General features: G+C 46.9%; 1 protein-coding gene across 1 annotated transcript in view; it reads right to left on the reverse strand.

The window, feature by feature from the left end:
- WDR27 (WD repeat domain 27) overlaps positions 1-27,722 on the reverse strand; it is a 161,828-nt gene that overhangs the window by 105,506 nt on the left and 28,600 nt on the right. The window contains exons 5-10 of the mRNA XM_064384087.1: positions 12,649-12,790; positions 8,961-9,085; positions 7,736-7,849; positions 5,806-5,857; positions 3,968-4,038; positions 2,640-2,760 (exon numbers count right to left, since the gene is read on the reverse strand). Of these exons, the coding sequence (XP_064240157.1) occupies positions 2,640-2,760; positions 3,968-4,038; positions 5,806-5,857; positions 7,736-7,849; positions 8,961-9,085; positions 12,649-12,790 (625 nt within the window). The remainder of the gene's footprint in view (positions 1-2,639; positions 2,761-3,967; positions 4,039-5,805; positions 5,858-7,735; positions 7,850-8,960; positions 9,086-12,648; positions 12,791-27,722) is intronic.

A 27,722-nucleotide genomic window follows, 5' to 3' on the forward strand; every position in this document is an offset into this window, starting at 1 on the left:
TGAGGTTTAAAGGCCGAGGACTGCCCCACGGAGATGCGGAGGTGAATGTGCACCGCAGAGTCACTCGGATCATGCGGCGAGGAAAGCTCTCAGGTAGCACCCAGCATAGCACTGCCTCGGAGCGATGCAACTTTAAGTGCAGAACCAGAGCAAGAGAAAGAAGAGGTGATCAATGGAAAGAATGTAGCTTCATGTTTCCTAAAACTAAGTTGAAGATTTGCTTCAGTAGTAAATAATTATTTATCAAATAAATAACAAAAACCAAAGCTTAAAGCATTAGGGAAAAAACTGTTATGCTTGATAAAGGTAATTTCAGACCTAATATGAAAAGAGTTTAAAGTCATTTACAAAAAACAAAAGCTAAAAGAAAGAACGAATAACAAGAGTGAGGAAGAGCATGCACACTGTGAACACAGAGGTGATTGCTCTGATACGAAATGTCAGCTGCACGTTACCAAGAAGTGGCCCCGGGATTGAAAAGTAAAATCAGTGTTTTCTTCCAGTAGAGGGTCAGCTCCTTTGTGACAGTACCGGAGATAAAAAGCACACATGAGGTGAGCTGTGGTCAACAGGAAGCAACTCTGGACAGCAGGAGACCAGGTGAGAACGTGGGGGTGCTGGGCGGGTGCAGGTGGCATCTGAGATGCACAGGAGGCCAGGTGAGAACGTGGGGGTGCTGGGCGGGTGCAGGTGGCGTCTGAGATGCAGAGGAGGCCAGGTGAGGATGTGAAAGTGCTGGGCGGGTGCAGGTGGCGTCTGAGATGCACAGGAGACCAGGTGAGGATGTGGGGGTGCTGGGCGGGTGCAGGTGGTGTCTGAGATGCACAGGAGACCAGGTGAGGATGTGAAGGTGCTGCGCGGGTGCAGGTGGCGTCTGAGATGCACAGGAGGCCAGGTGAAGACGTGGGGGTGCTGGGCGGGTACAGGTGGCGTCTGAGATGCACAGGAGACCAGGTGAGGATGTGGGGGTGCTGGGCGGGTGCAGGTGGTGTCTGAGATGCACAGGAGACCAGGTGAGGATGTGAAGGTGCTGCGCGGGTGCAGGTGGCGTCTGAGATGCACAGGAGGCCAGGTGAAGACGTGGGGGTGCTGGGCGGGTACAGGTGGCGTCTGAGATGCACAGGAGACCAGGTGAGAACGTGGGGGTGCTGGGCGGGTGCAGGTGGCGTCTGAGATGCAGAGGAGGCCAGGTGAGGATGTGAAGGTGCTGGGCGGGTGCAGGTGGCGTCTGAGATGCACAGGAGACCAGGTGAGAACGTGGGGGTGCTGGGCGGGTGCAGGTGGTGTCTGAGATGCACAGGAGACCAGGTGAGGATGTGAAGGTGCTGGGCGGGTGCAGGTGGCGTCTGAGATGCACAGGAGGCCAGGTGAGGACGTGGGGGTGCTGGGCGGGTACAGGTGGCGTCTGAGATGCACAGGAGGCCAGGTGAGGACGTGGGGGTGCTGGGCGGGTGCAGGTGGCGTCTGAGATGCAGAGGAGGCCAGGTGAGGATGTGAAGGTGCTGGGCGGGTGCAGGTGGCGTCTGAGATGCACAGGAGACCAGGTGAGGATGCGGGGGTGCTGGGCGGGTGCAGGTGGCGTCTGAGATGCAGAGGAGGCCAGGTGAGGACGTGGGGGTGCTGGGCGGGTGCAGGTGGCGTCTGAGATGCAGAGGAGGCCAGGTGAGGACGTGGGGGTGCTGGGTGGGTGCAGGTAGCGTCTGAGATGCAGAGGAGGCCAGGTGAGGATGTGAAGGTGCTGGGTGGGTGCAGGTGGCGTCTGAGAGGCACAGGAGACCAGGTGAGGACGTGGGGGTGCTGGGTGGGTGCAGGTGGCGTCTGAGATGCAGAGGAGACCAGGTGAGGACGTGAAGGTGCCGGGTGGGTGCAGGTGGCATCTGAGAGGCACAGGAGACCAGGTGAGGATGTGGGGGTGCTGGGCGGGTGCAGGTGGCGTCTGAGATGCAGAGGAGGCCAGGTGAGGATGTGAAGGTGCTGGGCGGGTGCAGGTGGCGTCTGAGATGCACAGGAGACCAGGTGAGGACGTGGGGGTGCTGGGCGGGTGCAGGTGGCGTCTGAGATGCACAGGAGGCCAGGTGAGGATGTGAGGGTGCTGGGTGGGTGCAGGTGGGGTCTGAGATGCAGAGGAGGCCAGGTGAGGACGTGAAGGTGCTGGGCGGGTGCAGGTGGCATCTGAGATGCACAGGAGATGAGGTGAGGATGTGATGGTGCTGGGAGGATGTAGGTGGCGTCTGAGATTCACAGGAGACCAGGTGAGGATGTAGAGGTTGCTAGGCAGGTGCAGGTGGCAACTGAGTCATGCAGTGAACCTTTCTGATCAGTATGACCTGCCCTCCCTGGTCACCCACTGCAGGACAGCAGCCCAAGGTAGCCGCGAAGCTGCTGTATTGGGGCCTGTGCTCCTCTGTTCACCAAAGCCCCTCAGCCCTGTCCCCACACACACCAGGTGCCTCTATCTGCCGACTGCCCACCCCTCACATGACCTGCAGGGCCTCAGTGGATTTCTGAGGTTGCAGCCCGAGGCTTCTCCTACACTGGGACCTCTCTCTCCCCTCGGTCGGACCTAGGGCCCTCGATGCGGCGCCTGGTGAAAGATCCAGGCCAAGCGGGAGGCCTGAGGGAGGGGCTGAGCAACCCACCTGGCTGGCTGTACAGCCCAGACTTAAGCCTTCTTGTGAAGAAAGTCTCTGTCTTCTTCCTTAGGTCAACCCGTGCCACACGACGATAGTGGTGTCCATCCATCAAACTGAAGATCCAAAGCTACAAAAGCAAAGACCACGCACACATGGCACTACAGCAGAGGTCCTTCTGCAAAAGCAGAACACCAGAGTAGGAGTACGAGGGAAGGTGCGTCACAGGACAAGCCCTTCAGGCCCCGCAGAGGCTCCCTGCACGGCTCTCTCCTGCCTTCAACCACCACCCTGGAAGCCCTCCTTACGGCCTACACCCGCGGTGTCAGAGCACTTTCGCACTGCCAGCACGGCAGCTCAGAGAACACAGGCAGGGTCGCATTGTGCAGGCCTCCCCACATGCTCCTCTGCGACATCAGCCCCAGGCTCTCTGCACATACCCCACAGCACCTCCAGGCCCTCCGGCCCCAGGCTCTCTACACACACACCCTGGGCCCCAGGCTCTCTGCACATACCCTACAGCCCCTCCGGGCCCTCCAGCCCCAGGCTCTCTGCACACATCCCACAGCACCTCCAGGCCTCTCGGGCCCAGGCTCTCTGCACACACCCTACAGCTCCTCCGGGAACCCCAGAACCCAGGCTCTCGGCACACACCCCACAGCACCTCCGGGACCCCCAGAACCTAGGCTCTCCGCACACACCCCACAGCTTCACAGCCAAGAGTATGTCCCACATGCCCTGGCTGAAAAGACAAAGTCAGGAGCAGTCAACTTTGTCAGAATGAAAAAAAAAATCTAAGTTTTCAAAATTATCTTTTTCAAATTATATCAACAGCAACTTTATCCAGGCTTTGTGAAATGAACCTAAAATGCTCACCTAAAAACTGTTTTGAAAAAGATGAATATATTCAGGGTTTCAACAGTGTGTAAGCTGACATGAAACAGGAACACGAGGAGCGCTGGGGAAGTCACCAGAGGAGAAGTCCAGGGAGCGTTTCCACAGCCACAGGCAGCGTGTGTGGGACGTCTGCTCACAGCCCTCTTCCCATCTGGTTTTAAAGGTCATGTCAGCGGCCCTCACTTTTGCTGCCCTCCAGAAGCACGCATGGAGCTCTGGGTCGTGTAGACCCAGCTCCTCTGCAGACCAGGGAGCCTGGGACCATACTGAACCCACAGTGATGCTGAGACCCACAGAAGGTCACATTCTCAGCACTAAGGTGGATGAGTTCTTTTCAAATCACAGGAAAATACAAAGCAGCATCAAGACAAAGACCTTTGTGTACATGCTCACATGCAGGAACGTCTGAGAACTGAAACTTAACTCCGTGGCTGTCTCACCTGGCCATCAGCACACCCAGTGACCAGCTGCCTGCTTTCTGCATCAATGAATAAGCTGAGAAGAGGATATGCTGGTGAAAGGAACATCAGAAAATTTAGCTTTATAAGCGCCTGGTACCAATTAAGCCGAGAACTATCAGTTTTACTTATCTCTTTACACGTTTACTTACAGTATTTCTGTTAGTCAAGTTTGAACTATTCCAAAATAATTTCTTCAAAAAAAAAGGTAAAAATTGCATGTGAATACAAATGTTGGAAACCTCACACGCACAGGGAAGGCTGGGGAAGTCACCCAAAAGGACGCCCGGGGAGGCCGCCACATACTGGTCCCGAGGATTCCCGTCCCACCTGCCCAACAGAAGGCCCGGTGTGATTAAACCACCACGCAGCCCTCAGCCGCTCTATAACCTAGAGGGAGGGCAGCACTGGTGTTCAGTCAACATTGCACTTGGAGCAGAAGGATTCCTGCGTCAGCCAGATATAATAAAATTATGGACTTAGTGATGAAAACAGCAATTAAATGGATATCTGGTTTTCCTAGAAAAAAAAATTATCGCCTAGGATGTCATTTCATTTAAACTGTCAATAATTCAGGAAAATTAAATAAATGAATATTGAAAAATTTTACATGTCATAAATAAACTATAAATGAAATCTAAGATCAAGTGTATCATTGTTCTTGGCAACCAAATAGTAATTCCATATCATTAATTTCAGTAAAAAGATTCCAACGTATTTCCAAGAAAAGTGCTTCACCCTGAGAGAATGCAAAGTATTCAAGCCATTAGAGTACCGTAGTCTACACGGAAACACTGACCTCAGAAAGAATGTTAAATCTTTGAGAGGCTGTAACAATAACTCCACCATTATCTGCATATGCTTTCAGTGGCATTTTCTTTTTCTTTTTCTTTTTTTTAACAGAAATTGATGTATACTGAGAGAGTAAAAGAGATGCCAATATTCCTACTGAAAATGTCCACGTCAGCAGGACGTGCTGTTGAGCCCGCATGCCATGAGATAGCTTAGCATGTTATCATAGCACTTTTTTTTTATTGCATTTTAGGTTTGGGGGTACACATGAAGAACATGCAAGATTGTTGCATAGGTACACACATGGCATTTTCATGTCACTTATCCCACAAAAGAACGCTGTCCTTTTAGTTCCCTACCCCTCTTCTTCCAGGAAGACAGAAGGTACACAAGAGGAACAAAGCGAATGCAGGAAACCAGTGCCCTGAGGCGCCCAGGGGGCACCACCGGGGCTGCACCGGAGAGGTGCTGGGGCGTGGCAGGCGCTCCTCCCGCCACACTCCACCGATGCCTGCACTGTCAGTGCTGCATCGGTGTGGCCCTGTGCCAGTCTCATTTACCAACACAAAAGCCATCTGAGGAAGAACGCAACGACCCTGGCAGTCAAAAGCTGCACACGTGCTCAGTGCTTGGCCCAGAGGCCGCCGTGTGGCGCGCTCCCGCGCACGCGGGATGAGCAGGGCAGTCCTGGCCCCACCAACACCACTGGTTCTGGAACTTGTTTCTACAGAGAGCAGAGGGCTCACCTTCCCTGGGTACTCCGGCATTTTATCTGACAGCAAACATGCTTTACTCTTTTCCAAAACAGAAAGACCCAGACTCCAAGCACACGTTTAATTTTAGTTGAAAAACTTCAAGGGCATTCACTGTTAAGTGAATCCTTTCCGTATGTGGACGGTCGTGAAGGGCTGTAAGTCTGAGATCGTCTCATTCAGATCCACCTGAATGTTACGGCTTCATCTTATGCCCTGAAATATGCTCTAGAATAAGTGGGTTATTTACAGGAAACATGAGAGTTTTAAATTTACCTGATAACACAGATGAACTGTATATTAACGATCCTGTACAATGGTCCCAGACCTTTGGATAAACACAGGATTCTTGAGAAGAACGTTGCCATTATTGCAATAGGTTAAGCTAACAGTACTACCCAATATTAGATTAGTCAAAGTAAACGATTATCTAAAACAGAAAGCAATAAAATGAGCACAAAAGTAATAAAAATGTAGAAACACAATAAAAGATGTCAGAATCAAAAAGAAAAAAATCACATCACTTCTATAAATAACCCCTGATGGATCTGAAGACTTGGAAACAAAAATGAAACAAGGTTAGAAACAGCTCCCAGGCACTTGGTCAACATTACCAAGATAAGGGTATCAAGCAGAAACTGTAAGCAGTCTACACCCTGCCAGCTGCACACTCACGTGTCAGGCCCACACCCTGACCTCCAGGTACACAATTGCATGTCAGGTCTACACTGTCCGGTGCACACCCGTGGGTCAGGTCTACACTGTCAGCTGTCAAGTGCACTCCCATGGGTCAGTTCTACACTATCAGCTGTCAGGTGCACACCCACGGGTCAGGTCTACACTGTCAGCTGTGAAGTGCACTCCCACGGGTCAGGTCTACACTGCCAGGTGCACACCTGTGTGTCATGTCTACACTGTCAAATGTCAGGTGCACACCCGCGGGTCAGGTCCACACTGTCAGCTGTCAGGTGCACACCCACAGGTCAGGTCTACACTGTCAGATGCACACCCGTGGGTCAGGTCTACATGGTCAGGTGCAAACCTGCATGTCAGGTCTACACTGTCAGGTGCACATCCACGTGTCAGGTCTACACTGTCAGGTGCACACCCGTGTGTCATGTCTACACTGTCAGCTATCAGGTGCACACTCGCGGGTCAGGTCTACACTGTCAGCTGTGAAGTGCACTCCCATGGGTCAGGTCTACACTGCCAGGTGCACACCCATGTGTCATGTCTACACTGTCAGCTGTCAGGTGCACATCCGCGGGTCAGGTTTACACTGTCAGCTGTCAGGTGCACACCCGCAGGTCAGGTCTACACTGTCAGGTGCACACCCGTGGGTCAGGTCTACATGGTCAGGTGCACACCTGCATGTCAGGTCTACACTGTGAGGGGTACATCCACGTGTCAGGTCTACACTGTCAGGTGCACACCTGCGGGTTGGGTCTACATGGTCAGGTGCACACCTGCGTGTCAGGTCTACACTGTCAGCTGTCAAGTGCACACCTGCGTGTCAGATCTACAATGTCAGGTGCACACTCATGGGTCAGGTCTACACTGTCAGCTGTCAAGAGCACACCCACATGTCAGGTCTACACTGTCAGGTGCACACCCACGGGTAAGGTCTACATGGTCAGGTGCACACCCATGTGTCAGGTCTACAATGTCAGGTGCACACTTGTGTGTCAGGCCCACATCCCGGCCGCCAGGTGCACACTCATGTCAACTGGATAAAAACTGAATTTGCATTTCATTTTCTTCTAGATCCTCATTTTGTTCTGACTGAGCCCTCTACCCTGGAACTGGCTCTTCTGCTCTGGGCCTGGGAAATGCCTGGAGAAGAATTCCTGCTTGGGCTCTCTCGGGCCCTGGATTCCACTGTGGGAAAGCTGGAGCCATCAGGTCAGGAATCCAAGCCCAGCCAGCGGCCCTGCAAACATCAGGGCTTGGTGTTTATATGGCAACTGGGACAGCATTTACCTTGCAGAAGTGGGGTAGAAATACCACCACTCAGGCGGCAGCGGCCATGAAGCATCCGGGCATGGTGTTTATATGGAAATCAGGTCAGTGGTTGCCTTACAGAGTGGGGCAGAAACAACACCACTCAGGTGACACTGGCCATGAAGCAGCCGCACAGCCCCCCGTAACCACAGGTCTTTCCACAACGCATGCCACGTGGGAACGTGGTCCAGCGTCCATCGCTCACCTTAAAGCCTCTGTCCTCAGACACCGAGATGATGATGCCTGCTTGCCAGGGACAGAACTCCACCGCAGTCACCGGGCCCAGGTGGCCCTGCAGCTTGGCCAGGACAGCCTGAGTCTGAGAGAATGTGTGCAGAAGGTCGGGGATGGAAATTTGTGGTGGTGATTAACATCAGGACATTCTATGCATGTCACAGAACATGGCTGCTATTAAAATAAGGCCCGTATTATTCCTCTTTTCAAGTTGGAACTCTGTACATAAAACAAGGGTGAAGACTCAGATGTCTGAGCCAAGAGGAAAGCTTTGGCCATAGGCAGTCTTGGCAGTGTTAACAGACAGCACAGACCAGAGCTGACCCTGAGTGAATTAGGAAGTGGCATCTCCTCAGGACTCCTGTCTCCACACCGTCTGCCCCATGCATCCACCCTGAGGCTCCCTGTCTGTACCTCAAAATGTGCTACCCTGTGTTCCCAACCCCTCAGCGTCTGTCCTCCACCTGGGACTTCCTAAAACAAGACAAGACGGTGTGGCAGTAGACGCTCGTAAGTTATCCTTTCCTCCTGAAGTCCCTAAAACCTCCCACAGCCAAGACAGCACCCAGGAAGCCACTGTCACAAGCTGGAGACCCACAGAGCTTCGTGTTCACATGGAAATCAGGCTTGAAGAGCAAGAACTCAGAGGAAACAAAGTCCTCCTTCGTGTTCCCTTAGATTCCCACTTCCTGGTTTCTAACACCGCTTTCTAAAATTGCAAAGGGGACAGCTGACTATTCTAGCCACACACGAAGTACAAATCACACAGGCAGGGAGAGGTGACACATTTCCTTAAACTAATCCTGGTGATGAGATGGCTGCAAAAAGTCTGTTCTTGATAAAAAGAAAATTTTGGTAAAAGATATAAGCAAAAGTGCTATGCTAGGAAGGATGCCTACAATCAGGGAACATCTGAGAAATAAAAGTTTTGCAGAATGCGTTTTCTTAAGTCATGCCTGATACCCAGATTCCATGGGGAGTTTTAATATTTATATAAATATTACTATCTGATACCAGTGGTTTTCCAATTGCAAGATAAAGATACGATTTTATAAAAGTAAACTAAATTTAAGATATAGCTTTAAAAAAAAAGGAGTACAGAAAAAAAGAAAAGAGAGTTGGGCAGGGTCCCAGAACCCAGGTGGCCCCATCAGCTATACCCTTCTGTGAAATCCAGGTGTGAAGTTCAATCTTACCTCGATATCCAGCGTGAATATTTTGTTTCCAGCACACACAGCAACAACTTGATCATCCGGGCTCAACTGTAAACACAGCACCTTTCCCAAAAGCGAGCCCATGACAGTCCCTCGTGGGACCAGCCCTAGAGTGAGTTTCACCATTAGTGTCCATTCACCAAATGCATTCAGCATTGCACTAATCTGAGAAAAGTACTAAGAATGCAACCCTCTATTCTAAAATTACTGAGAGAATGACAATGAGCTTTGATGTGATTTTGATTCTTTAAGAATATCAAATATACTGAGTATACGGAAGTCTGAAAACCTGGGAAATGCAGCACTTCCCTGCAGAGAATCCGTCAGCATCCAAACAGGAAGACGCCTTTCTCTGGAGGCTGCAGCGAGAGTCATGCACGTCGAACTGCACGTTTTGATGCCTGTCACCCACATCCAACCCCACGTGCACCCTCACGTCCAGGTCAGCCAACATCAGTTGGAAGGAAGGCAGTAGGGGCCGATCCAACCCAGGCCTCCAGGGACTAAGTAATGTCAGGACACCTACAAGCAGCCAGGAGGTTCCCGAGACCCAAACAACATCTGATGTAGAGCCCGTCCTCCAAACTCGCAGAGATGAAGGAAAAAATGGCAGGCAAGGTTATCTGGTCCTAGTGTGCACCATGGACCTATCACCAGCAAAATACAGATATACTCCCCTCAGAGCCTGTGAGAGACACACGGCTCATGTTCCACAGCCACCAAGTCTAGAGAGAGACACACGCTCAGGTCCCACAGCCACCAAGTCTAGAGAGAGACACGCTCAGGTCCCACCGCCACCAAGTCTAGAGAGAGACACGCTCAGGTCCCACAGCCACCAAGTCTAGAGAGAGACATGCTCAGGTCCCACAGCCACCAAGTCTAGAGAGAGACACGCTCAGGTCCCACCGCCACCAAGTCTAGAGAGAGACACGCTCAGGTCCCACAGCCACCAAGTCTAGAGAGAGACACGCTCAGGTCCCACAGCCACCAAGTCTAGAGAGGGACACGCGCTCAGGTCCCACCGCCACCAAGTCTAGAGAGAGACACGCTCAGGTCCCACAGCCACCAAGTCTAGAGAGAGACACGCTCAGGTCCCACCGCCACCAAGTCTAGAGAGAGACACGCTCAGGTCCCACAGCCGCCAAGTCTAGAGAGAGACACGCTCAGGTCCCACAGCCACCAAGGCGAGAGAGAGACACGCTCAGGTCCCACAGCCACCAAGGCGAGAGAGAGACACGCTCAGGTCCCACAGCCACCAAGTCTAGAGAGAGACACGCTCAGGTCCCACCGCCACCAAGTCTAGAGAGAGACACGCTCAGGTCCCACCGCCACCAAGTCTAGAGAGAGACACGCTCAGGTCCCACAGCCACCAAGTCTAGAGAGAGACACGCTCAGGTCCCACAGCCACCAAGTCTAGAGAGAGACACGCTCAGGTCCCACCGCCACCAAGTCTAGAGAGAGACACGCTCAGGTCCCACCGCCACCAAGTCTAGAGAGAGACACGCTCAGGTCCCACAGCCACCAAGGCGAGAGAGAGACACACTCAGGTCCCACAGCCACCAAGGCGAGAGAGAGACACGCTCAGGTCCCACAGCCACCAAGTCTAGAGAGAGACATGCTCAGGTCCCACAGCCACCAAGTCTAGAGAGAGACACACTCAGGTCCCACCGCCACCAAGTCTAGAGAGAGACACGCTCAGGTCCCACAGCCACCAAGTCTAGAGAGAGACACGCTCAGGTCCCACCGCCACCAAGTCTAGAGAGATACACGCTCAGGTCCCACCGCCACCAAGTCTAGAGAGAGACACGCTCAGGTCCCACAGCCACCAAGTCTAGAGAGAGACACGCTCAGGTCCCACAGCCACCAAGTCTAGAGAGAGACACGCTCAGGTCCCACCGCCACCAAGTCTAGAGAGAAACACGCTCAGGTCCCACAGCCACCAAGTCTAGAGAGAGACACGCTCAGGTCCCACAGCCACCAAGTCTAGAGAGGGACACGCGCTCAGGTCCCACCGCCACCAAGTCTAGAGAGAGACACGTGCTCAGGTCCCACTGCCACCAAGTCTAGAGAGAGACACGCTCAGGTCCCACAGCCGCCAAGTCTAGAGAGAGACACGCTCAGGTCCCACAGCCACCAAGGCGAGAGAGAGACACGCTCAGGTCCCACAGCCACCAAGTCTAGAGAGAGACACGCTCAGGTCCCACCGCCACCAAGTCTAGAGAGAGACACGCTCAGGTCCCACCGCCACCAAGTCTAGAGAGAGACACGCTCAGGTCCCACAGCCACCAAGTCTAGAGAGAGACACGCTCAGGTCCCACAGCCACCAAGTCTAGAGAGAGACACACTCAGGTCCCACTGCCACCAAGTCTAGAGAGAGACACGCTCAGGTCCCACCGCCACCAAGTCTAGAGAGAGACACGCTCAGGTCCCACAGCCACCAAGTCTAGAGAGAGACACACTCAGGTCCCACAGCCACCAAGGCGAGAGAGAGACACGCTCAGGTCCCACAGCCACCAAGTCTAGAGAGAGACACGCTCAGGTCCCACAGCCACCAAGTCTAGAGAGAGACACACTCAGGTCCCACCGCCACCAAGTCTAGAGAGAGACACGCTCAGGTCCCACAGCCACCAAGTCTAGAGAGAGACACGCTCAGGTCCCACAGCCACCAAGTCTAGAGAGAGACACACATGTGCTCATGTCCCACAGCCACCAAGGCGAGAGAGAGACACGCTCAGGTCCCACAGCCACCAAGTCTAGAGAGAAACAAGCGCTCAGGTCCCACAGCCACCAAGGCGAGAGAGAGAGACACATGTGCTATATCCCTATATTGACTACATAGATTTATAGTCACTTTGCATTTGTGTTTTAATGTAATCCTCTAACTTCTCTATATAATTGTACAAAACTCGAATTCCTTAATGTGGTCACCACCTAACTTTTTGACTTTCTCAGATAAGACTCTCCTAACATCAGCATGCTCCAAGAACACAGGCAGGTCCTCACTTTTCCTTCCCAGGGCCTTGGCAAAGTCAGGTCCATCTGCTAAAAGCATAGCCCCCATGCCATCCCTTCTCATCCTCAGCCCACAGGCTCCTCCCTGAGATCCCGCTTCTCCAAGTGCTTCCGTGCACGTGCGTGCTGCCCTGTCCTCATCTGCCTTCTCTGCTGCACATCCACAGTTCACAGCCACTCAGTCACTGGCTTCCACAGCAGTGTCCGTCTGTCTCAAACTCTGAGCTGTGACTTCCACAGGATTTGGGACCAAGCCCTTCCTATTCACCACTGTGTTTCCAGCCTGGAATATTACAGGTGCTCAAGAAACCGTGCTGTGCAAGAACAGAATATTTCAACTTGCCTACATGTTTTCAGGTTAACACAAATTGACAGTTTTTGAAATAAGAAGTGACATAAGGTCAAAACCAGTGAGCCTATAAGACCAGCATAACACACAACAAAGGTCACTGAGTCTGAACGGCCTAGTGTCCTCCCCATATAAAGCACCCTGCTTGCACGCCTGACTTCAAGGTAAAGGGAATACAAAATCACCCTAAATCCCCCTGAGGGATTGGTGTTACCCAAGGGAAACACCCCTTGGGTAGTACCAAATATACTGAAGGATGAGTTAGTCCGTTTGTCGGTTTTTAAAAACATGTTTTGGATTTTCATTTACCTTGAAGTACTTTCTCTCTACATTCATCCAGGTTCCACATTATAACATAATCCAGTGATGCTGAGCAGATTAGAAGTGGATTCACTTTATTTCCAAAAGCCATAGCAGTAATTGGCTGATGGTGTCCTCGTAGGATTAGAAGCTGAGAAAGTTAACAAAAATCAAAAATAACACATACAATAGACAACATTTTAAAAGAGTATAACAACATAACCTCAAACCTCATAAATTAAAAGATTGAGTTTTTCAAATACAGTTATTTTACATATTCATTGTTAATTCATTTGTTAAAATTCCTGCTATGTACTACTAAATTATTCTCTCAAGTTAACCATTTCACTGCTATTCACTGTCACACACACTAAGAAAATGATACAGGTTACCTCATTCTTCTATTTCTTTATTACTTATTAGTTAATCAAATATGACCACATCAGAAGAGGTAACAGCTGAGCTGAAAACTGAGCAATAAGGAGAAGAATGAGGGATTGACAAGAGGAGGGGGACATTCAGGTCCCCGGAAAGACAAGGCATGGGTAAGAAACTGCTGGGACAAGCAAAGGAGTGAGAGGAGGCTGGAGAAAGGTGAGGCCCAGGTGTGGGGACCTTGGCAATTACACTCTCTAGGGAATTAAAATCCAGCAAAAAAAGTGCAGTCCGAATAATATAATGACCAGATTTGTTTTCCAGGAACATAACATTGCTACAAGTATGGAGGAGACGAGGGTTGGGGGTACACTGTTCTAGAGAGACAGATGGGAACGCATGAGAACGCTCAAGGAAAACCCAATCAAGATCTGGACTAAGATAGTGACGATGGGGACGGAGAGAAGATGATGACTGAAGACGCCGTGACCAACGGACGTGGAAGGATGGAGGGAAAAACAAAAGCAAAGGGAATCAGGGTTTGAGGCTCAAATCTTGGGGGAACAATGTCTCAAGAACAAAAAACAAAGGGAAGATGGGATGGGACTGGGGTACATCATGGTCCATTTGGTCCATGGTAAGTTGAGATGCTGGCAGGGTGATGTTAAATAGACAACAGGCTACATCACCTCATCTGTACCAACCCTACTGATGAGAAGGACAAAAACTGGACAAAGTTGGTAAAAATATATATGTATGCATATATACACACACACATATATACACACAGAGAGAGACACACATTTTGAAGATATCAGAAAGAAAACCAAGTCATTGAAGAATTATGATAACAAGATTATAGGGAAGAAAAAAACTGAGGGAAGTGACTCCAGTATCTGGGGTCACTTGTCCCATAAAGACATTTACTAACGACATCTTCTGACAATTCCAGTAAAGGCAGCTCAGACGCTGAGATTCAAGGGACTAAGGGTACAAAAATGGTGTAATCAAATGAATCATCTTCTGGGGCACAAAAAGAACTACCATATTGAGAGAAGGGCAAAGATTTCTGTCACCTCACCCTTAATGTTGAGAACTCTACAATTTTTTCCTGTAAAGAAATATGAATGGATTTTAGCAAATGTCTACCTAGAATACAATCTACCAAGATAAGAGGGAAGGGCATGCTGCTAAAACCCCTAGGCTTAGAATGGGAACCCCAAGAAAGACAAAATCTAAGGAGTAAAGATGAACTGTAAATAAAACAGCCCTCACAAGAACTGAAACCCAGCTATGAATTGTCTTAATACCTGACTGGCTTAGGGTAATCTAGGATTACCAGTGCCCTAAGCATGACCAGTTTGGAAGAATGTAAGATAATCCAGAGTATCAAATTAGCTATACTTTTTTTTCATATACAAAGTCCAGTAATCTAAAAAATAACGAGGTATTCAAGGAGACAAGACCATTCAGTCAAAAACAAAGAAAAATGAAGAATAGAGAAATGCAATGTCACAAGTCATCCAGATAGACTTGAAACCAAACTAAAACTGACCCAAATGTTAGAATTACTAGACAAGAACATTCAAACCATTATTAAGACTTTTTCCATATGTTCAAAAGTTAAGTAGAGGCATAGAAGATATTTAAAAGACCCAAACCTAACTTCTAGAGATGAAAACTAGAATTAGATAAAATTTGAAGAAAAACACTTAGTGGGATTAATAGCATATTAGATGTTGCAGAGGAAATGACTGGTAAAGTTAAAGACAAACCAATAGAAACTATGCAAAAGTGAAAGAGAAAAAAAGTACATTAGCAAACATGAAAGCATATCAGTGAGCTGTGGGAAACTTCACGTGACCTGACGGGTATGTGCAAGCAGCGTCCATAAAGTTTGGGAGGAAGGGAATGTTTGAAGAAATAATGGCTGAAAATTTTCCAAATTTGATGAAAACCATAAACCCATAGAACCTCAATGACAAAATCTGGATGCCCCCTCCAGATCCCATGTTGAGATGTAATCCCTGGTGTTGGAGGCGGGGCCTACTGGGAAGTGTCTGCGTCATGGGGCAGATCCCTCACAGCTTGGTGCCATCCTCACCACAGTGACTTCTCACAAGATCTTGTCATTTAAACGGGTGTGGTACCTCCCCCCACCCCTTGCTCCTTTTGCTGTATGACATGCATATTTCTCCTTTGCCTTCTGCCATGATTGTAAGCTTCCTGAGGCCCTCACCCAGAAGCCAAGTATTTGCTGGTGCCATGCTTGTTTCAGCAAAAAGAGTCGAACTCTGTAAAATATTTTAAAAGATTTATTCTGAGCCAAATATGAGTGACTATGGCCCATGACATAGCTCTCAGGAGATCCTGAGAACATATGTCCAAGGTAGTCGGCATACAGCTTGGTTTTATGTACTTTAGGGAGGCATGAGACATCAATCAAATATATTTGAGAAATACATTGGTTTCTTTCAGAAAGGCGGGACAACACAAAAGCTGGGGCTTCCAGTCTACAGGTAAATTTAAATATTTTCTGGTTGACAACGGATTGAGTTTATCTGAAAACCTGGAATCAAATAAAATGTTCAGGTTGAGATAAAGGATTGTGGATACCATGTTTTATTGTGCAGAAGCAGCTCTCAGATAGCAGACTTCAGAGAGAGCAGGCTGTAAAATTTTTCTTACTGGACTTAAAAGGGTGCCTGGGTCTTAGTCGATTATCTCCTAGATCTGGAAAGAAAGAAAGGAAAACAAAGGGGAAAGGGGATTCTCTATAGAATGTGGATTCTTCCCTCAAGAGACTTTGCGAGACAATTTCAACGTATGGCAGGGAAATATATTTTGGGGTTGAATACTTTTTCTTCGTCTCATAATGTTATGCCAGAGTCAGACTGAAAAGTAAGTCATGATATATAGGTTCAAATACAACCCATCTGATGAGAATCTGTGGTTTCTAGGGCACGACTCCCTAAACCCCTTAGGTAGGAATTTGGGCTAGATACAAAATCAGAGTGTAGTCCTCACTTGTACAGCCTGCAGAACCATGAGCCAATTAACTCTCATTTCTTTATAAATTACCCAGTCTCAGGTATTTCTTTATACCTGAGGACAAACTCCGACCTTTTTCTTCTCTTGCCCAAATTCCTATCTAAGGGGCTTAAGGATTCACATTCTACAAACCATGAAGTCTCATCAGAGGGGTTTTATTTAACCCTATATAATGTGGCTCACTGTCCAACCTAACTCGGCCATAACGTCACATGACAGATAAAGAAGGGAATTAAAATATGTTAACTCCATCATATCTTGATAGGCCTGCAAAGCTGTCTCTTGTTGGGGGAAAAATCTATATTCTGTAGAGGATCCCGTTCCTTTTGTAGGCCTTTTTTCTGGAATCTTAGTGGATTCCAGAAAAGAATCCACTAAGACTCTGGCACTAATAAATATTTACAGTCTATTCTCTCTGCAGCCTGCTACCTGGAGGCTTCTTATGTATATTGGGGACCTTGGTCTTCACAATCCCTTATTTTAACCTAGACATTCCTTCTATTGAGTCTAGGCCTTTAGACAATAACTCTTTCAACCAATTGCAATTTAGAAAATTATTGAATCCACCTATGACCTGGAAGCCCCCTCTTTGAATTGTCCCACCTTTCTGGACCTAACCAATGTACATATTACATGTATTGATTGATGTCTTCTGTCTCCCTAATTGTATAAATCCAAGCTGTGGCCTGACTAGGCACATGTTCTCAGGACCTCTCAAGACTGTGCTTCAGGCCACTGGTCACTTGTATTTGACTCAGAATAAATATCTTCAAATATTTTACAAAGTTTAACTCTCATCAACAGACCAATTCATGAAAGGCCTAATACAGAAAATTGGTACCAAGGAGTGGGGCACTGCTATAAAGAATCCTAAAAATGCAGAAGTGGCTTTGGAACTGGTAACCAGCAGAAGTCCGAAGAGTTTGGAGGGCTCAGAAGACAAGCAGATGATGGAAAGTCTGGAACTTCTTAGAGACCAGTTAAATGGTTACGCCCAAAACACAGATAGTGATAAGGACAGTGAAGTCCGGGCTGAGGAAGTCTCAGATTGAACTGAACTTACTGGGAACTGGAGGAAAGGTCACTCTTGTTACGCCATAGCCAAGAGCTTGGCTGCATTCTGTTCACGCCCTAGGGCTCTGTGGAAGCTTAAACTTGAGAGTGACGGCCTAGGGACCTGATGGAAGACATTTCTAGGCAGCAAAGCATTTAAGACGTCTCCTGGTTGCTTCTCACAACCTACAATCATATATGGAAGCCAAGAAATGATGTAAAGTTGGAATTTATATTTAAAAGGGAAGCAGAGCATAAAACTTCAGAAAATTTGCAGCCCAGCCATGTGGCAAAAAGAAACAGTGTTTTTGTGAGGGGAATTCAATCAGGCAGTGGAGTAATCGTTTACTAAAGATATTTGTGTAACTGAAAAAAGAACCAAATGCTGATAGTCAAGACAATGAGAAAAAGGCCTCCAAGATATTCCAGAAATCTCCAAGGCAGTCCCTCCCATTACAGGCCCTGAAGCCTAGGAGGAAAGAATGGTTTTGAGGGCTAGGACCTGCTACCCTACACAGCCTCAGGACACTGCTCCCCTCTCCAGCTCCAGCCTCAGCTCAGAGGACTCCAGATACAGCTTGGGCTGCTGTTTCAGAGGGTGCAAGCCACAAACCTTTGTGGTTTCCATGTGGAATTAAGCCTGTGGGTGCACAGAATACAAGTGTAAAGGAGGCTCAGCAGCCTCTAACTAGATTTCGGAGGATTTGTGAGAACGCCTGGGTGCCCAGGCAGAGGCCTGCTGCAGGAGTGGAGCCTTGACAAAGAGTTTCTACTGGGGCAGTGCCAAGGGGAAACGTGGAGTTGGAGCCCCCACACAGAGTCCCCACTGAGGCTCTGCCTACTAGAGCTGTGAGAAGAGGGGCACCATCATCCAGATCCCAGAATGGCAGATATTCCAGCAGCTTGCACCCTGCTCCTGGATTCAACAACCTGTGAGAACAGCCACAAGGGCTGAATCCTGCAAGGCCACAGGGACAGACCTGCACCAGGCCTTGGGAGTCCACCCCTTGCACCAGTGTGCCCTGGGTGTGGGACACAGAGTCAATGGAAATAATTTTGGAGCTTTATGATTTAATGGCTGTCCTGCTGGGTTTCAGACTTGCATGGGGCCTATAGCCCCTCTCTTTTGGCCAATTTCTCCCTTTGGAAATGGGAACGTTTACCCAACGCCTATAATCCCCTTATATCTTGGGAGTAAATAACCTGTTTTTTATTTTACAGGCTAATAGGTAGAAGGAACTTGCCTTGTCTCAGATGAAACTTTGGACTTGGAACTTTTGATTGAGTTGATGTCGGAACAATTTAAGACTGAGGACTAAGCTCTTAGTTTTTTATCTTACCAAAATTCCTTTATAAAGGGTCTGGGTAGTCATGCCCTACAACCCATAAATTCTCATCAGATGGGTTTTATTTGACCCTGCATATCGTGACTTACTTTCCAATCTGACTCTGGCATAACAAGGAAGAAAATCAAAATATTTTACCTCAAAATACATTTCCTTGCCATACCTTGAAATTGTCCTGCAAAGTCTCTTGTGGCAAAAAATCCACATTCTATAGAGAATCCCGTTTCCCCTTTGTTTTCCTTCCTTCCTTCCCAGATCCAGGAGATAATCAACTAAGAGCCAGGTACCCTTTTAAGTCCAGTAAGAAACAACTTAAAACCTGCTGTCTCTGAAGTCTGCTACCTGACAGCTTACTCTGCACAGTAAAACTTGGTATTCACAATCCTTTATCTTAACCTGAACATTCCTTTCTATCAATCCCAGGCCTTTGGACAAACTCAACCAAGTATCAACCAGAAAATGTTTAAATTTACCTATAGCCTGAAAGCCCCCATTTTGAGTTGTCCCGCCTTTCTGAACAAAATCAATATATTTCTTGTATTTGATTGATGTCTCATGCCTCCCTGAAATATATAAAATGAAGCTGTGCCCTAACCACCTTGGCCACACGTTTTCAGGACCTCCTGAGGGCTGTGTCATGGGCCATGGTCACTCATATTTGGCTCAGAATAAATATTTTAAAATATTTTACAGAGTTTAACTCTTCATTGGCAAGACTTTGGGGGACTGTTGGAAAGACATGATTGTATTTTGCAATGTGTGAATGACATGAGATTTAGGGGACCAGAAGTGAAATGATATAGTTTGCACATCCCCCACAAATCTCACGTTGAGATGTAATCCCCAGTGTTGGAGGCAGGGCCTGGTGGGAGGTGTTTGGGTCATGCCGGCGAATTCCTCATGGCTTGATGCTTTCCTCGCCGTACTGAGTGCATTCTCATGAAACCTGGTCATTTAAAGTGTATGGCGCCTCCTCCTGACCGCCTGTTCCTGTTTTTCCCCTGTGAAGTACCTGTTTCCCCTTTGCCTTCTGCAATGACTGTAAGGTTCCTCAGGTCCTAATCAAAAGTAAAGCAGATGTTGGTGCCATGACTGTATACTCTGCAGAACCGTGAGCCAGTTAGATCTCTTTTCTTTACAAATTACCCAGTCTCAGGTATTTCTTTACAGCAACGCAAGAATGGCCTAAGACACACACAATGAGAAATATGAAGAAAAATACACCAAAACATAGCATGATCAAATTGTTCAAAATTGATAATATAGAAAGTTTTAAAGGCAGCCAGACAAAAATGATACATTGTATGCATGGGAACGAAGATAAAGATAATAACATAATTCTCATTGACATGATAGACAGCAATATATTAAAAAACTGAAAAAAAATATGCCAAACTAGAATTCTCTACACAATATAAATACCTTCCAAAAACAAGGCAAAATAAAAATTTTTTAAACACACAAATTTTGAAATAATTTATCACCATATTTGCACTAAAGCATATGTTAAATTAAATACTTCAGGTGGAAGGAAAATGCTACCAGACAGAAACATACATGTACACAAAAAAATGAAAAGCACCAAAAATACAATTACATAGGTAGATGAGTAAGACATTTTTTCTTTCTTAAATTTAAAAGCCTTAAAATTAAAAAAAAAAGAAGATATTTTTCTTATTGTTTAAATATCTTTAAAAGATCCCTGAATGTTTAACAAAAGTAATAATGGATTGTGAGGTTTGTAGCATACGCAAAATGCAAGACAACAAAAACGTAAAGCTTGTGAGAGAGGAAATGAAAGATACACTATGCTAACATTAATGAAAACAGAAAGTAGCCAAGATTTCAGAGCAAGAAATATTACCAGGGATCAAAACACAATGCCACTTAATAATAAATGAAGTCCGTTCAAAAGGACATAAAAAATACTAAACACATGTGCTTAATAACAGCATGTCAAAATACATAACGCAAAAACTAACGGAAGATAAGTAGAGAAGCTCACAATTAGAGTCATAGATTTCAATATGCCTCTTTCAATAACTGATTGAACAACTGGACATGAAATCATCAAGAATATAAAAAACCTGAAGAACACTATTTGCCACCTTAACCTAACTGGCATTTATAAAACAAAAGACACAAACACAAATATACCTAATAGTGTTACTTGCAATAGTCAAAAACTAAAAATAACCTAGATTTCCACCAACAGAAGGATGCATAGAGTATAGTGTATCCATACAATAAATATTACTCATTAATAAAGAAGAATGACCTACTGACTGCATAACACTGATCTCAGTTATCCTGGGTGAAGAAAGCCACACAAAATGAGTAAACATCGGACATCACCAAGTGGTGAAATAGAAGGTAATCCACCCATATCCCCCGACAATAACAAAAATTTTGCACCCATCCATGGTCAAAAGTCTCTCTATAGGAGCCTCAAAATTCAGGTAGAAGTTGTGAAACCCCAGTGGAGGGGTCTGTCGGGGGAAAATGGGGGGGGACAGTGGGGGGTGGGAGTTGGGGAGAGATAGCGTGGGGAGAAATGCCAGATATAGGTGATGGGGAGGAAGGCAGCAAATCACACTGTCATGTGTGTTCCTATGCAACAATCTTGCATGTTCTTCATATGTACCCCAAAACCTAAAATGCAATAAAAAATAAAACAAGAATATGGAAAAATTATCCAAATGGATGAGCGAGCTGTAATAACTAAAACATAATTGTCTCTATTTCATTTCTCATTCATCTACATCTTGAATTCATTTACAAAAAGGCATTCATCAGGAAGTAACATTTAAAGACTATGCTTTCAGGGGTCATTTCTTTTCTTTTCTCTTCTCTTTTAGACAGGGCCTCACTCTGTCATCCAGGCTAGAGTGCAGTGGTGCCATCATGGCTCACTGCAGCCTTAACATCCCAGGTTCAAGCCATCTTCCCGCCTCAGCCTCCTGAGTAGCTGGGACTACAGGCACGCAGCATCACACTTGGTTAATGTTTAAAATTTTTTTAGAGACAGGATCTTGCCCAGGCTGTCTTGCCCAGGCTGGTCTCAAACTCCCGGGCTCAGGCAGTCCTCCTGCCTCCGCCTCCCAAAGTGCTGGGATTACAGGTGTGGGCCCTCATGCCCAGTAAGGGATCATTTCTATAGTTCCTTCCTAGGGAAGTTTCTCTGAACATGTAGAGCATGTATTTTAAAAAGTAACATTTATCAAAAGAAGACTAGATAACTAATATAGAAAGTAGAATTTTTCAGGCTAGGCATGTAATCCCAGCACTTTGGAGGTCGAGGTGGGCGGATCGCTTGAGGTCAGGAGTTCGAGGTCAGCCTGGCCAACATAGTGAAATCCTATATAAACTAAAAAAAAAAAATACAAAAATTAGCCAGGCATGGTGGCAGGCACCTGCAGTCCCAGCTGCTTGGGAGGCTGAGGCGGGAGAATCGCTTGAACCCAGGAGGCAGACGTTGCAGTGAGCTGAGATCGCACCACTGCACTCCAGCCTGGGCGACAGAGCAAGACTTTGTCTCGAAAAAAAAAAAAAAAGAAACCCCAGTGGAACCAGATCTCAGAAGGTCATTTTGAGAGTTCAGACCCACACCTAGGTGGCTGATTCACTAAGCATGCTCTTAGCTTCAAGCCCAGAAATGGCCCAGTCCTCTAAGGGGCTTGACTACCACCTCATTTGGCCTTGAGCCTGCAAACAAAACCATCCGTCAGCCAAGGGGTCTGGAAGGATACTACTACCTGATGGAAGGGCTCATCTGCCTGTTGACATTGGTCTAGGCAGTGAACCTGAAAGTTGCCCTGTAGCTTGCTCCAATCTCCTCATCTGAGTTCCCAGGTAAGAGCTGCTTACACAAAGACCCAGAGGGAGACCTGCCTATATCTTGCAACCAGGCAGTCTCAGCCTCCCTGACAGACAGGCTTGCCACAATTTCTCCCACGACAGATCCTGAGGCTACCCAATCTCAGCTCTGACCTCTTCTGGTGCAATCAGGAAACTATCCCATCTGTGCTGAGACCTGCTGGGAGATGCATGCTTTTCTGTGTCAACTAGACCAACCTCTCCAGCCTCTCTCCCATATCAGATCATAAGGGGGACCAGTCCCAGCTCCAATTCTTCCTCCTGTTGAAATCGGGGAACTATCTCATCTGTGTACGGACTTCCTCGGAGATACGTACCCCTCTGAATCAATGTGACCAGGCTCTCCAGCCTCTGTCCCACAGCAGATCCCAGAGGGAAACTATGTTATTGGCGCAAGGTCCTCCTGGAAGACATGTGACCCTCTGAGCCAACAAAATCAGCTCTCCAACCTCCATCCCATAGCAGATCCTGAGGGGACCCAGTCTCAGTTCTGGCCCCTCTCACTGCTGTTAGAAAACTCTCCACGGATTCCCAATCTCAATTCCTATTCCTCATGCTGCAGTTGGAGACCTGTCTCACCTGTGCAGAAACCTGCTGGCTGACACACCACTCTGAGCCACTAGGACAACATTCTGGACTCAGGGGCCTGGTGAGCATTCCGACACAGCCCCAGCATCTACCTTGAGTCCTACCCAGGTCCATCTGGGCCAGAAAGCTGTGTCAACCTCAGAGTTCTTGCAAGACTCACAGCAATCCTGAGCTTAGAGCATCCGCTAATGCTGAGATTGCAGTGGTCATGGGCTCAGGGAACTCAACAGTCAGAATGTGTAGAATCCCTGGAAGGGCCTTTGAAGAAGTACAGGCACAAACAAAGCCAGACTTACAAAGACTTAAATGAATACCTAATTCCTCAGTGCACAGACATAATCACATGTCCACAAGCATTAGCAACACTCAGGGAAAGAAGGGGCCGCAGACTGCCCTACAGTAATGACTATAGGTGATCCCTCAGATAAATCATTCAAAAGAGCTGTTTTAAGGAATCTCAATGAAATTTAGAAAAACAGAGAATCAACTCAGAAATTACCATAGAAACTTAACAGAGAGATTGTTAATTTTTTAAAAAATCAAAAATTTTGGAGCTAAAAAGTACAATTAATGAAATGAAAAATGGAATAAATAGCATCAACCACAGAATTCAGTAAACAGAAGAAAGAATCAGTGAGCTCAAAGACAGACTATTTGAAAACACACAGTCAAAGGAGAAAAAAAATGAAGACGTTTATGGGAGCTATGAGACAAAAGACTAAATATTCAGGTTATTAGAGTTAAAGAAGGAACTGAGGAAGACAAAGTGGCAGAAGGTAATTCAAAGAAATAATGGAAAACTTCCCAAACCTGGAGATATAAATATCTAGATACTGGAAGGTCAAAAGTTACCAATAAGATTCAACCCAAATAAGAATACCCAAAGACGTATTATAATTAAACTTTCAAAGGTCAAAGACAGAGAGAATCCTGAAAGCAGTGAGATAAATTAAGTAAATAACATATAAGAGAGACTTAATATGCCTGAGAGCAGACTGTTCAGCAAAATCCTTACAGATTAGAAGTGAAGGGGGGCAGTGAAATATTAAGGGAAAGAAAAAAAAGTGCCAATCAAGCATACTGTACCCGGAGAATCTGACAACTAGACTGAGTGATACCAGCAAGATGGCTGACTAGACACACCTGGCCCCTCCAAAAGAAAAAAAAGACAATAAATAAATAGCTAAGATTTGACTAAAGTGTGGAAGGAAGAGCACTGCAATACAGCAGAGGTAGTGACGATGCACCTGTGGTCATTGGAAGCCCAGGAGAGCAGCATGATGTACCCGGCCACTGCAGCCCCATCTCCCCTGCCTGGATCAAATCTGCCCAGAGTCAGAAGGAACTTCCTTTTGCAAGGAAAAGGTAAGCAAAAGATCCCCAACCACCCCGCAAACAAGACAAACACCTACAGTCTTTACAACAGGAGAATATCATAGTCCTTGCAAGCCCTGAGCCCAGTTTGGGAGCTGCTGGGAATTCATGCTGCTCCATTGCCCCAGATTAGGAGCACAAGGTGTGCACGCCTCACTCCTCACCCACCCTGCGAGCCAAAGCTGCTGTAGCACAGCACCATCCTGAGACCAGAGCTGCCTCTGTAGCATGCCCTGCTCTGGGAGCCAGAAGTCACTGCCATTCTCCAGCCCTAGGGCTCCATCTTTATTATAGGAAGCCCACATGAGTGGCTGAATGTCACAACCCCAGTTGCATGGAGCCTGGGATAAGGATCAGCTGTGAGTCTGGACCTGCACAGCAGAGAAACCAACCCTTGCCACTGCACTTCCAGCCAGAGGAACAGCCCAGCAGTCCCGCCCAGGACAAACCTGCCCTTAATTTAGCCAAACCATTACACACCCTCCCCAAAGCAGGAGAGGCTCCTGAGCCTCCTAACAGCTGATTCACCCCTGGGCCAGCAGAGTTGCTAAACACCTGTGCTCAGGACCTGGGAAACAGCCCTATAGCACCCCTGCCACAAGCAGAAATACTTCTGAGCTGCCCAATGTCCCTGAGTCTCCAATAGACACCTGAGAAATAGTGCTACAGGCTGCCCACGGTAAGCATGCTCCCAGTCCCAGCAAACAGCTATGTGCCCATGACTCGGACTCAAGAAAAAGACTCGTTGGTTGCTTTTGGGGGCACACCAAGAGGCAAGCTGAGCAGCCCTGTTCCCACGTCCTGGGCCTACCATAGCCCTATACCCTGAGGAGACATGCCCTCAGGCCAGCCAAGCAGCCATGTGCCTGCATCCCAAACCAGAGAAACAGCCTCATTGGAGCATCCCAGCAGATATGAACTGAGGCCAGCCAATAAGCTGTGTAATGGTGTCCTGGGACTGAGAAACAGTCCTGTGGGTTTCCTCCAGCAGACATGCTCTCAGACAAACCCAGCAGCTGCGTGCCCATATACAATGCCTGAGAAACAGCTCTGTGGGCCACTCGTAATGGGCATTCCCCCAGCCAGCTGAGCAGCCTTGTTGCCTATGTCCAATGCTGGAGAAACAGCCCCATGAGCTGCCCCCAACAGATATGCTCCCATGCTGGCCAAGTAACCATGTGACCATGCTCCTGGCCACAATAACATCCCTGTGGCCCCAACCCCAGCAAGCCAGACACCAAGTTGGCTGGCCCTATGTGTACATGTTTGTCCCCAACCTGAGAAATAGCAAGTGAACCCATCCTTGGCAAAGTTACACAACCCATCACCACGAATTATCTTAGTCAAGGCTATCGAGAAACTCATAAATGTCACTAGTGTGGATTACAACTGAAGAAACTATACAGAGACTACACTACTACATCCACCTAGAACCAAGACCAAAAGTCCCCACTAAACTGATAACCTAGGACCAATTCATACAAATAAGTCCCTATGAAACATATTCCATATAATTGGAAGGTGCAACTTTCCTATCAGATGCACTACAATTAATGTCAGGACATATCAACCATGAAAATGAAAGAAAAAAAAAAGCCAAAAACAAACAAACAAACAAAACAGTCACCTCCAAAGGAAAACAACAATTTTCCAGTAACAGACATCAATCATAAGAAAATATAAACCAATAACAAGGGCTGAACTTGAGGCAGCAATTAATAGCCTACCAACCAAAAAAGGTCCAGGTCCAGACGGGTTCACAGCCGAATTCTACCAGATGTACAAAGAGGAGCTGGTACCATTCCTTCTGAAACTATTCCAAACAATGCAAAAAGACGGAATCCTTCCCAAATCATTTTATGAGACCAACATCATCCTGATACCAAAACCCGGCAGAGACTCAACAAAAAAAGAAAACTTCAGGCCAATATCCATGATGAACATAGATGCAAAAACCTTCAATAAAATACTGGCAAACTGATTGTAACAGCACATCAAAAAGCTTATCCATCACGATTAAGTAGGCTTCATCCAGGGGATGCAAAGCTGGTTCAACGTACACAAGTCTATAAACATAATCCACCACATAAACAGAACCAAAGACAAAAACCACATGATCATCTCAATAGATGCAGAGAAGGCCTTCAACAAAATTCAACAGTTCTTTATGCTAAAAACTCTCAATAAACTAGGTATCAATGGAACTATCTCAAAATAATAAAAGCTATTTACAACAAACCCACAGCCAATATCATACTGAATGGGCAAAAACTGGAAGCATTCCCTTTGAAATCCGGCACTAGACAAGGATGCCCTTTCTCACCACTCTTATTCAATGTAGTATTGGAAGTTCTAGCCAGAGAAATTAGGCAAGAAAAAAAAAATAATGGGTATTCAAATAGGAAAAGAGGAAGTCAAACAGTCTCTATTTGCAGACAACATGATTGTATATTTAGAAGACCCTATCATCTCAGCCCCAAATCTCCTTAAACTGATAAGCAACTTCAGCAAAGTCTCAGAAAACAAAATCAATGTGCGGAAATCACAAGCATTTCTATACACCAATAACAGACTAACAGAGAGCCAAATCATGAGCAAACTCCCATTCACAATTGCTACAAAGAGAATAAAATACCTAGGAATACAACTAACAAAGGATGCAAAGGACCTCTTCAAGGAGAACTACAAACCACTGCTCAACGAAATAAGAGAGGATACAAATAGATGGAGAAACATTCCATGCTTATGGTTAGGAAAAATCAGTATCATGAAAATGGCCACACTGCCCAAAGTAATTTATAGATTCAATGCTATTCCCATAAAGATACCAATGACCTTCTTCACAGAACTGGAAAAAACCACCTTAAACTTCATATGGAACCAAAAGAGAGCCTGCATAGCCAAGTCAATTCTAAGCAAAAAGAACAAAGCAGGAGGCATCACACTACCAGACATCAAACTATACTACAAGGCCACAGTAATTAAAACAGCATGGCACTGGTATCAAAACAGAGGTATTGATCAATGGAACAGAATAGAGGCCCTGGAGGCAACGCCACACATCTACAACCATCTGATCTTTGACAAACCTCACAAAAACAAGCAATGGGGAAAGGAGTCCCTGTTTAATAAATGGTGTTGGGAAAACTGGCTAGCAGTGTGCAGAAAGCAGAAACCGGACCCCTTCCTGACACCTTACACTAAAATTAACTCCAGATGGATTAAAGACTTTTAAACATAAGACCTACCACCATAAAAACCCTAGAAGAAAACCTAGGCAAAACCATTCAGGACATAGCATAGGCAAGGACTTCATGACTAAAATACCAAAAGCATTGGCAACAAAAGCCAAAATAGACACATGGGACCTAATTAAACTCCAGAGCTTCTGTACAGCAAAAGAAACAATCATTAGAGTGA

The sequence above is a fragment of the Aotus nancymaae genome, unplaced genomic scaffold (genome assembly GCF_030222135.1).
Source record: "Aotus nancymaae isolate 86718 unplaced genomic scaffold, 86718_ANA_hifiasm-v0.15.2.pri h1tg000034l, whole genome shotgun sequence".
Taxonomy (NCBI): domain Eukaryota; kingdom Metazoa; phylum Chordata; class Mammalia; order Primates; family Aotidae; genus Aotus; species Aotus nancymaae.